The 11,845-nt window shown below is 38.3% G+C and overlaps 2 protein-coding genes across 2 annotated transcripts in view; both read right to left on the bottom strand.

Moving 5' to 3' along the window:
- LOC146460219 (uncharacterized) overlaps nucleotides 1-10,869 on the bottom strand; it is an 11,906-nt gene extending 1,037 nt beyond the window's left edge. The window contains exons 1-2 of the mRNA XM_085088509.1: nucleotides 10,684-10,869; nucleotides 1-1,897 (exon numbers count right to left, since the gene is read on the bottom strand). The exon at nucleotides 1-1,897 is cut by the window's left edge and continues 1,037 nt beyond it. Coding sequence (XP_084944635.1) covers nucleotides 627-1,874 — 1,248 coding nt within the window. The 5' untranslated portion in view covers nucleotides 1,875-1,897; nucleotides 10,684-10,869 and the 3' untranslated portion in view covers nucleotides 1-626. The remainder of the gene's footprint in view (nucleotides 1,898-10,683) is intronic.
- LOC146460218 (uncharacterized) overlaps nucleotides 1-11,845 on the bottom strand; it is a 48,205-nt gene that overhangs the window by 15,589 nt on the left and 20,771 nt on the right. The gene's annotated exons all lie outside the window — the stretch shown is intronic.

The following is an 11,845-nucleotide window of genomic DNA, read 5'->3' as shown; positions in this document are numbered from 1 at the left end:
CTTGTGAGGCTTGTAGAAGTGAAAATAACGATATCGAGGAACTGTTTGGTCATTTGTGAGGGAATGAAATCGCACATTTTGTATTTTAATTTGAATATCGTCGACAAATCGATGTCCTCGAGAAAAGGTATTCGAACCGGCTCTGGACGAAAAATCTTACAAATACAAAAGGTTAAAGGCCAAACAAAGAGATTTTAGAACGCACGTGAAAGCTTCAGAGTGCCTGCGGTTAGCGCTACCGCGCCGTGTTGATTATTACGATTTCCTATTGGTTAAAAAAAATTGTTGTCAATCAAGATCGCATATGCGAGTTATCGCGACATAGGCCCTTTAAAAGGCTTTGAAATAGTTTGCGACGATCCCTGGGCGGGGGATTTGCCCTCTTCCTTCATCCCCTCCTCGGGGCATTTAGACAGCTTATGTGTCCCCACCCAGGGAAATTTGCCCATTTTTTTTAAAAAAATGCTAATGCCCGGGGGTTAGCCCGGGGTGGGGGGGGGGGGGGGTGGGCACTGCTGGAATTGACTGACGCATTATCATGGATACAATCTATAGCATCCTTATGAGACACATGTACAAAACATGTGGCACTGTTTTCAACCCAGTATGAAAGTTTACGTGTCTCCTCAGATGTCCAGCTGCGACAAAACATTTGCTAATACAAGTTTGCATTCATAAGGATTCTCTCTAGTATGGATTCTTTCGTGTGATCGTAAATTTCCCGCTTCACTAAAACACTGGCCACAGTGTTTGCATTCATAAGGCTTCTCTCCAGTATGGACTCTTTCATGTCTCTTTAGATAATCTGCATAACTAAAAAACTTTCCACACTGTTTGCATTCAAAAGGCTTCTCTTTAGTATGGACTCTTTCATGTCTCCTCAGGCTTCCTGCATAAGAAAAACACTTGCCACACTTTTTGCATTCATAGGGCTTCTCTCCAGTATGGACTCTTTCATGTGACCGTAAGGTTCCTGCTTCACTAAAACACTGCCCACAGTGTTTGCATTCATAAGGCTTCTCTCCAGTATGGACTCTTTCGTGTCTCTTTAGATAATCTGCATAACTAAAACACTTCCCACACTGTTTACATTCATAAGGCTTCTCTCCAGAATGGGCTCTTTCATGCATTCTTAGGCCCCAGGCTACCCTAAAACACTTGCCACACTGTTTGCATTCATAAGGCTTCTCTCCAGTATGAAGTCTTTCATGCATTTTTAGGCCCCATGCTACCCTAAAACACTTGCCACACTGTTTGCATTCATAAGGCTTCTCTCCAGTATGGATTCTTTCATGTATCCTTAGTTTGGCTGCTTTCCTAAAACACTTGCCACACTGTTTGCACTCATAAGGCTTCTCTCCAGAATGGATTCTTTCATGTTTTCTCAAGTTTGTTGCGTCACTAAAACACTTGCAACACTGTTCGCATTTATGAGGCTTCTCTCCAGTATGGACTTTAACATGTTCCTCCAGATGTCCAGTGTTAGCAAAACACTTCCCACACTGTCTGCATTCAAAAGGATTCTCTCTGGCATGGCGTCTTTCGTGTGACTGTAGAGATGTTGCTTTACGAAAACACTTGCCACACTGTTTACATTCATGAGGCTTCTCTCCAGTATGAACATCTGCATGTCTCCCCAGATGTCTTAAGTTACCAAAACACCTGCCACAGTGTTTGCATTCATAAGGCTTCTCTTCAGTATGGAAAGGCTTCTCTTCAGTATGCAAAGGCTTCTCTTCCGTATGAAAAGGTTTCTCTTTAGTATGGAGTCTTTTATGTCTCTTTAGATCCGTTGCAGTCCTGAAACACTTGCCACACTGTTTGCATTTGTACGTGTTCAAGCGGCGTCCTTTTAGCATAAACAATCTTGGCATTTTTCTTAAGTACTGTTTAATATCTGAAAAGTAATTAAAAACCACCTTGTGAAAATCCTCGAAAAAATGCATAAAATAGCGAACGATATTGTCAGGCATTTCCATTATGTACAAATCGTGCGTTCATGCCTTTACAACAGCTAAAATGCGCTAAGTTAGTAACATTTCTTGGACTGGTTGGTTGTGTCATTCCTGTGTTTATAGTAAAGAAATGTGATATACTTTTCACCTGGCGAATAATTTTTTTTTTTAGTTACTAAGACCAGAATATAATGGAACCTCGATTTAACGAAGTGCCCAGGTCCTTGGGAAATGGAGGGTTCGTTATATCGAGATTCTGTTCCACACATTTTAAAAGGCCGGCCGGGCTGTGGAATAACGTTCGTTATACCGAGGACTTTGTTATATAAACAAAGAAGTTCGATAAATTGAGGTTCAACTGTACTTTGAAAACGAAAATCAAAGTTCTCCCAACAGGAGTTGAAATTGTGACTTTCCAATCGCTAGTTTCGATGTTCTGAGGTAGAAAAGACTCGTAATAGTTAGGCCATTAAACTTGGTTCATGTTACAAACATCCTACCATACTGCTAGGATTTGAATGTCGATGACTGGCACTGCCATATGAATATTAAAAGAAAATGATGTTACAGTAAGTGCAGGATGTTCAACCTAGTTTAACGGTGTATAGGCTGGTGTTTTTAAATGGATTTGCAGAAGTCATTTTAATAAGCTGGTTAGAAAAAGTCTTAATGCAATAAAAGGTACAGTTGGAGAAAGGGCTTGGACCAGGACTGGCATTTGTTTCCAGAACAGTTAACTTAAATGGAAAAAGTCCTGATCACATGTTGGTTGCAACTTGTTGATATCCAGACATAATGCCATGGCAACAGCACATAAATGCAGATCAAAGAATCCCTGTCAGCACCCCAGGGGAAATAGTCAGTGACAAGGAGGTAGAAGGGGCATCAAGTTGCCACAACCGAAACGTTGTACTAGGGTATTAAAAAAAATTGACTGTTTATTTGTAAACAAGTACAAGTTACGGTTACAGTGCTCTTTATGAGTATCGAGACATGCATAATGAACATCTAAGAGTAAAAAACTGTTATAGGGAGGAGGAGAGGAGAGAGAAAGGAAATGAAAACCTGTCACTGATCACAAAAATTTTGCTGAAAGCAATTTCGGCCAAGAACAGGAAGCTATGAAGCATTTTGATTGGTCAATAAAAGGTAATAAAAGCGAACAAGAGAAATCTTTACCTAAGCAGAGAACGGTAACTTTTTAATATTACTGTAAAGAAATCACAGTAACAATTACGTTTATCTTTGATATAAACAGTACTGTTTTTGACGATTTCTTGGCTTTTAATGGCAATCGCTTCCGGCAAGACTGTAAGTACAAAACACTGCTTTTCTAGCGACAAGAAAACACGGTCTTTGAGGCGAAAAGCAAAAAAACTGAAAACCTGTCTATGCCAATCCACATGCCATCTTGCGCGCGGAACGCGCGACTTAAATTAATTAATGTCCAGTCCTTGCGCGGCGCAAGGCTAAGAGTGTGCTAACATGTAAAAATACAACAATAAAGAGTAAAAAGACAGAAATGTCAATCTCAGCAAAAAACAATAACAAATTGTCCAAAATAAGTACATAAGCGTTTTGTTAAAGTTAGGAGTATGATTTGTTTCTGGTTGGGCGGGAAGGGGGGGGGGGGGGGTCATCAGAAAAAAATAGTCTCTTTGGGTGGGGGCCATGTGGAAAAAAATTGCATGCTAGGGGGGGTCATACAGTTTCATAGTGGCAATTAACCAAATCCCACCAGCCCCCCCATGCTCATAAAAAATGAACGGTCCCTTAGCTTGAAAGGCTTGGATACACCACAAATGAGGCTGGGAGATTAGTACAGAATCACGTTCTGTACCGAGCTACTGTGCATGCTGCCACGTCTTGATAAGGATACGCGGCCATTCAAAGCTGATATTATTATTATTATAAAGGAAATAAAGGGAGATGTAAATAATATTAGACAATGGAGTGCGTGACTGCGTGATGCAGTTCGCAAGTCCAACCCACAAAAATGACCCTTGCTCGCCAATGAGTCCTCAGTAGCTTAGAGGTTAGAGCATCCGATCTAGAACACGGAGGGTTGTGGGTTTGAATCCCATCTGGGGCTCAGATTTTTTCTGTGTCCTCTTATGGTTGATTCTTTACATCTCCCTTATTTCCTTTATAATTCTCATATCAATCGCATAGGTTGGTTGACATTATTATTAGTAATTAATTCTAGAGGTTGGAATCAGTGTAATAAAGGGAATGAATACTATATTGAGTAGTCTGAAGTGAGTTTACAAACAGATCTTCATTTAGTGACTGGCAATAATTGTAGAATACAAATGAATAGAAGAAGATATTGGCTTAAAATAATCAGAAAAATCAACGTCTCCCCTTGTATTGGCTAACTCGTGAATGCAGAAGTAAATAGTGGCGAGGTTGTTAATAAAACATTGTTCGCATTTCGTTTGGTTGGCCCAGGAATCAGTTTAAGGAAGGTGCCTACTTAAATACCAAAGTATTTTAGGGAGGTTTATGACTATGTGGAAAAAACAGATCTTAGCAAGGGCTATTGGAATCCAAAAAGAAATTGGGGGTAACCACACATTTTAAGAGATAATTAAGCAACAATTCTTCGAAAAAGCAGTAAATTACAAAGGAATGTTTGGTGTTTTTCCAAATAGTAATTTTATTATCTCTGTAAAATAAATCGCTGCCCCCAATTTTCTTTTTGGATACCAAAAGCACTTGCTAAGTTCTGCTTTCACTGCATAGTTTTAAACCGTGCAAAAATATTCCTGTATTAGTAGGCATCATCCTACAGTGCTTAGATTTTTGGCCATTCCCCTCAGCAAGATTGAGCGATCCTTGAATAGTTTTGTATTTTTTAAGAAAGTTTTAAAATTGTTTGGAGCCTTTAGAGTGATTGGCTTTTAAAAGCAAAACAGAAAAATAAAGCAATTAACTCTGTTACTTCAAGAATCGAATGCATATTCAAAGTTAATGCTTTAAACCACTATGCGAAAGAGATTAATTTTTGTATTTAACAGTTGTTTAGGGTGTCTAACTATCTGGCACAGGTAACGCTATGATTTTAACGGTGAAATTTGGTTCACCAAAGAAGAATACATGAATGAGCAGGGAACACCCTCAGACGTTTCTCCATTGTATTTTCTCCTTCCATTTTGCGCGAAATCTGTTGACTTGGACCACAATCTCAGCTTTGAGCGGCTTTCAACGCAGCGGTCTTAGTCACCAAAATAAAAACGCACAATGACTATATACATCAGTCGAGTGTTCTTTAAGCTCTTTCTTTCAATTTCGAGCTCTAAAAGACAAAAATGTTTATAATAGAAGGAAGAGAGAGCCTAAAGGGAGGCATGAGAGTATGCCCCAGTATTGAAAGTTTATGACCAGCGACTGAGCACATTACGAAAACTTGTTCATTGCGCATGTGTGAAAGTTTATGCATTAAACTCTGCTCTCTCCTAGAAGTGATCTATTATCCTGATTGTCTTCAACAAAAAATGGCCCAATCAAAATCTATAATCAGTGTGTATATCACGAGGGAGGGGACCCTCTCATCCCTACTTGTGTGACGTCAAATCATCATTTGATTTATTAATTAAACCTGGATTAAATTCTGGTCTCTCCTAGTGGTGGCCATATTGTTTATATGTTTTAGACTCAGCTATGCTGTTTTCAAAAAGAAAATTAATCCTTTTGAAGCGGTAAAACGAAAGAATGACTTCTAAGAAGCACTCGACAGTTAAAACATTGGAGGTCAAAGTCAAGGTCAAGCTTAAGCTTAAAACGTTACCTGCGCTGCAGGCTTTGTCGAACTGATGACTAAACGGTACTGGAAATCCAGTTCATAAAAAAAGTTAAAGGTTTGATTGTCAATTTCTACTAAAGTTTCCGTGTTCATTTAGGAAACTTTTTGTCTGTCTTTAATTTTGTCTTCAACAATAATATTGTCTTCCGTTTTCTGAGTCAGATATGTAATCTGGCCTGGGTAATGACGTTTTCCGGAAACAATTGCCATTATGATGTAATGCAATAGATAAATAGGAAATATAAATAGCCCTGAATAACTCGTGAGTCAAATATGTATCTGCCTCTGTCATGAAGTTTTCAGAAAAAAATTTCCGGTATGATCTCGAGTACCGTAATGCAATATTTCAATTGCACAGGGTCAGAGGGGGGAGGGGGGGGACCCTGAATATATGTGGGGCATTTGACCTCTATTGCCTTCAGCACCCTCGGGAATTCAACTAAGAATCTGGGCCCCAGGGTAGGGACGTTTGCTTTTTTTGTGCGGAGGAATGGGACCAAGTCGCATCCTCCCATGTGCTTGTCTCTGTCCTGGCAATCTTGGAATTAAAGTAGCGCAGCTAAGGCCTGAAATGTTAGACTTTTCGTTTCTGTTAGATTGAGACAATGATATCTGATTGAATCGTTTAAAATGCTAGATTTGTATAACTAAACATGGTGCACTCTTTCCTGTTAGATTGAGAAAAATTAATGATATCTGACTGTATCACTTGAAATGCTACATTTGTATAGCTCAACATAGTGCATTCTTTTTTGTATTAGACTGAGAAAATGATATCTGATTGTATCACTTGAAATGCTAGATTTGTGTAGCTCATCATGGTGCATTTTTTTTTGTATTAGACTGAGAAAATGATACCTGATTGTATCACTTAAAATGCTAAATTCGTATAGCTCAACATGGTGCATTCTTTTTTGTATTAGACTGAGAAAATGATATCTGATTGTATCACTTGAAATGCTAAATTTGTATAGCTCAACATGGCGCATTCTTTTTTGAATTAGACTGAGAAAATGATATCTGACTGTATCACTTGAAATGCTAAATTTGTATAACTAAACATGGTGCACTCTTTCCTGTTAGATTGAGAAAAATCAATGATATCTGATTGTATCACTTGAAAGGCTAAATTTGTATAGCTCAACATGGTGCATTCTTTCTTGTATTAGACTGAGAAAATGATATCTGATTGTATCACTTGAAAGGCTAAATTTGTATAGCTCAACATGGTGCATTCTTTCTTGTATTAGACTGAGAAAATGATATCTGATTGTATCACTTGAAATGCTAAATTTGTATAGCTCAACATGGCGCATTCTTTTTTGAATTAGACTGAGAAAATGATATCTGACTGTATCACTTGAAATGCTAAATTTGTATAACTAAACATGGTGCACTCTTTCCTGTTAGATTGAGAAAAATCAATGATATCTGATTGTATCACTTGAAAGGCTAAATTTGTATAGCTCAACATGGTGCATTCTTTCTTGTATTAGACTGAGAAAATGATATCTGATTGTATCACTTGAAATGCTAAATTTGTATAGCTCAACATGGTGCATTCTTTTTTGTATTAGACTGAGAAAATGATATCTGATTTTATTAAATTCTCAGCCTCGGATATTGCATTTCTAGCGTTCTGATTGGTTCACTAAATCTCGGTTATCAGCTCATACACCGTAGTTTGACCTTATATGGAAAACTAAAGCCCCAGGTGTCGCTAAGCTAAATTTTTTTTTCGGCGGGAAGCAAAAGTTTCTTCGGAAAAATGTAGGAAAAAAAAAAAAAAAGGAAAAGAAAGAAATACCAAACAATGCCATCTCAATATAACACCAATAAAAGCCACAAAGTTCGGTATGGCACTATTTAATAGTACGTATCTCTGAAGTTTCCTTTAAAATCTTCAAAATTGCAAGGTTTTATGATTTTTTAGATCACATAACAATAACAATAACAACCGGAACTTCAAAAGCACTTAAATGCTAGTCTCAGAAAGGTTATAATTCGTACATTTAAACGTTTCTTGAATTTTAGATGTCCGACTGTGTCCGATTTTCTTCGCTTTTGATTTTTCATTCAACTCCGTTTGCAAAGTGCTGCGCGTGTCATGTGATCATAAGGTTTTGCGCGCTTTGGTCGGAAGTTGCCTCAACATCCGGTCGTTTTAATTTGAAAGAAATTTTTACTTAAAATAAAATTCGGTAAACTTCAACAACAATACCCAAACGCGGAGAATTTAATAAAACAATTATTCCATTCGTGCTTGTTGGATATGAGATTGGTTATAGCCAACTCGGCGCTTCGCGCCTCGTTGGCTATTTACCATCTCATATCCAACGCGCGCTCATGGAATAATTGTTAAGTATCACTTGAAATGCTAAATTTGTATAGCTCAATATGGTGCTTTCTTTTTTGTATTAGACTGAGAAAATGATATCTGATTGTATCACTTGAAATGCTAAATTTGTATAGCTCAACACACAGCCCGCGTTGTTTCTGTAAGATTGAGACAATTACATTTGATTTTATCACTTTAAATGCTACATTTCTTTGGATTACACAAAGCATCAAAGGAATTATTAAACTCGTCGCAAATTGATGAGCTTGGGAACTGGTGCCTTATATTGCCTAGAATGAGGCATGACGGAAAAATGCTAATGAAAAAATGCTAATGAATCTGCAAAGATTCGCTCACAGAAGCAGTGATCGCAACGATCGCTAGCAAGCAAGGCTGTACGTAGTTTGCCCCTGCAAACTCCAAAGGGGCACCCCCACGGATCATGTGCAAACTGGGCGAGACGGCTGGCAGCATTAGCTCGAGATTAACCTTGCCTAAATTACATTTAGCCACTTATAAAAAAGCTTGGCAGTTTATATCAATGATTTGTAAAATATACACAACAACTACAATGAACTTAAGGGATATTACTTCCCCAAGGTGGGGATATTTAATCTGATTTGACCCAATTTTGGGGCCCCACAGTGGGGATTTTGACCAAAAATTCTTTTGAAAAGTCAAATGCCCCACATATGCCTGGGGTCCCCACCTTTGGCATTAACATATAGTTTTAAAAAACAGCAAAGCATGCAATGGGAATGAGGCCACATCTATGGTTGCCGAAATGTAGCAAAATTCGATAAAATATATTTTCATTCGATAAAATATATTTTTGTTCGATAAAATATATTTTCATTCAATATCATATTTTTTCATTCGATAAAAAATATATTTTCATTCGATAAAGTATATTTTGGTTCCATAAAATATATTTTCATTCGTTAAAAATATATTTTCATTCGATAAAAAATATATTCATTCGATAAAGTCACGTGGTAACCTTAGGCCTGGTTTCATAGCTTAAACATGGCGACCGATGAAGTTGACTCCACGTGGGATGATATGAGTCTCGAAGTACAGTGTACTTACTACAGTAGAACCCCACTCTAGGGACACCCGAATAATATGGACACTTTGGCATGCCCCTGTGGTGTCCGTATTCAATAACCGGGTTCCACTGCACCTGCTCCCGTGGGATGAGTACCCAAGTACTCACTACTCTCTCCCGTCTGGCTTCATGGCACAGTCAGTAGAGCAATGGAAGATCAAATCTGGAGGTCGTGGGTTCGACTCCCACCGAGGTCGGCGATTTTTTCCTTTGCCTCGTGCGATCTCCCATTTCCTTAATACTAGGGCTAACGTTCAGTGGGAAATTCATTGATTTACTTTAGCACTTTAACAAAGACTGCAGAGTTAATACTCTGATCCATTTGTGCCTTTAGTGCTAGCGGCACAACATTCATTCGTTTTTAAGAGTTTGTTGTAAGAAGTCTCATTGCTTCACCGGTTTAGTAAAACCTCTCCTGGTGAGTGACATGAGGTATAGTATGTGTATTGAAAGGTTTCAGTCGGCTTATAGTGAGTCTTGATGTCCAGGATACATTCATTTCGTCAAATATATCTCCTTTGTACACCACTGATTAAATAAAACTGCTGCTGAGGGAAAATCTAAGTTAACATTCGAACCATTGCACTCGTAGGTGTCAAGTCGCCGATGAGTAAGAGCTGAGGAAAACTCAACCCACGTGGAATCAATCTGGGCTACTTCTTCATCTGTGGCCATGTTTAAGCTGTGAAAGCAGGCCTAAGGTTACCACGTGACTTTAATGAATGATTACATTTTTATCGAATGAAAACATATTTTTTGATGAATGAATATATATTTTTTAACAAATGAAAATATATTTTATCAAACCAAAATATATTTTATCGAATGAAAATATATTTTTATCGAATGAAAATATATTTTATCGAACGAAAATATATTTTATCGAATGAAAATATATTTTATCGAACGAAAATATATTTTATCGAACGAAAATATATTTCATCGAATAAAAATATATTTTATCGAATTTTGCTACATTTCGGCAACCATCACATGAGCATCCGTGACACTCTCATTAGGGGCATCTTGTTCCTTCAAAATTTTAGCAAATTACGACGAGGAAAACTTTGAAAATAAGCGTGAAAATTAATCCTTAATTCTACTCAACAGGCATTCACAACATAGACTCGATCTGATCATGAAACAATTCATTGCTTTGATCTATCGTGTGAACAGTACTTGGTCATGTTTGCAGTGAAATCGATACAGATACTCCATTGATCCTGTAAATAGTTCATTGTTCTAATCGATCAAGTGAGCAGTACTCAGAACTTACACTCGTGGAGCGACCTATCAACTATTTCAAAGATTTTTTACTAACTATTTAAGTTTACAAGTGGATCGATCTATCCTGACTATGTTGTGGAACGATCATGGAACGATCTGACCGGATACCGAATATCTAAATGTGCCCTTTGCTTTTCGCTGTCACTCGATGACAATGTATTGTAAAAGTAAACTGAACAGCCTGTCTTACCTGTAAACAAAGAAATCTTGCCGCTTATAAATTACTTGATCACGGAAGACGTCTTACCAAGCACGACCAAGCACAACACACTCCCGAGAAAAGAATGTCGAATGTCGACGAATTGGTACTGGGTGCTTACCAAGCCGTTCCCGACCAATCTCGCGCCCCTCCCGTCGCGCGTGACTCGAGCGTGACTCGCGTTCCGCGCTCGCCTCGTGCTTGCCTCCGCTCGCCTGAAAAATGCAAAAAATAACGCATGTTCAGGAGGCCATGTTCTAGTTTTTCGGGCTACGATCCCTTTAAAATTATGAAATGACGAGGACATAGGAATTTCGAGGAGAGTGTAATCGAGATCTCGGATAATAGAATAATATACTTAATATTCTCAGAACAGATAATCTAAAAAAGAGCAAGGCCAGGGACGGAAGTAAGGCCATTCCCATGATGCATTGCTTCCAACTATATTATCACAGGTCGTTGCTCACGTGATCTCACATTTCGACTCAAAGTGGAGCAAGGCTGATTTCACGATCAGGGAAGTATATTTCCAATATTTCGAAAGGCACGGTGGTATGTATCAGACTGACCCTGTGGCAAGAGACCTTAGAAAAAATAACATAGGCTAAAGTTACATAAACAAAAACGTTACAATTTGAAATTAGAAAATACAACTGGTAAATAGACAAGAGGAAAATAGCTAATGTACAATGAGAAATTTGAGAAAGTAACATAACTTAGCTATTTTGTTCATGCCTGTTGACCAGTTGTATTTTCAAATTTCAAATTGTAATGTTATTGTTTATGTAGGAACTTCAGCCTATGTAGGTATCACAGCCCGTTTTTGAGCCACGGGAGGCAAAGTGAAATGGAATTTTTCCCTTTTTGGAGCGTTGTCACGCCATCGCGTTTGTAACGTTAAGCCACAGTCGATACCCCGCCACTCCAAAAGTCAGTTTTGAAAAGAGTGGCTACGTGGCTACGCAGATATAAAGTGGTCAATACCACCCCCTCCCCACAAAGAAAACCGTCAAAAATTAGAAGTAAATGACTGTATGGCTATGCCTCGTTCTTTGTGTGAGAAGCCACGTAGCTGCGTAGCCCCTATAGTATATTCTGGGGGAGAGGGGTCGGTATTGACCACTTTGTATCTGAGTAGCCCCTATAGTATTCT

This window comes from Pavona decussata, unplaced genomic scaffold (assembly GCF_977016875.1).
Source record: "Pavona decussata unplaced genomic scaffold, jaPavDecu1.1 SCAFFOLD_214, whole genome shotgun sequence".
NCBI classification, from domain to species: Eukaryota; Metazoa; Cnidaria; class Anthozoa; order Scleractinia; family Agariciidae; genus Pavona; species Pavona decussata.
Note: the sequence above shows the minus strand (reverse complement) of the source record. Positions and strands in the feature narration are given on the sequence as shown.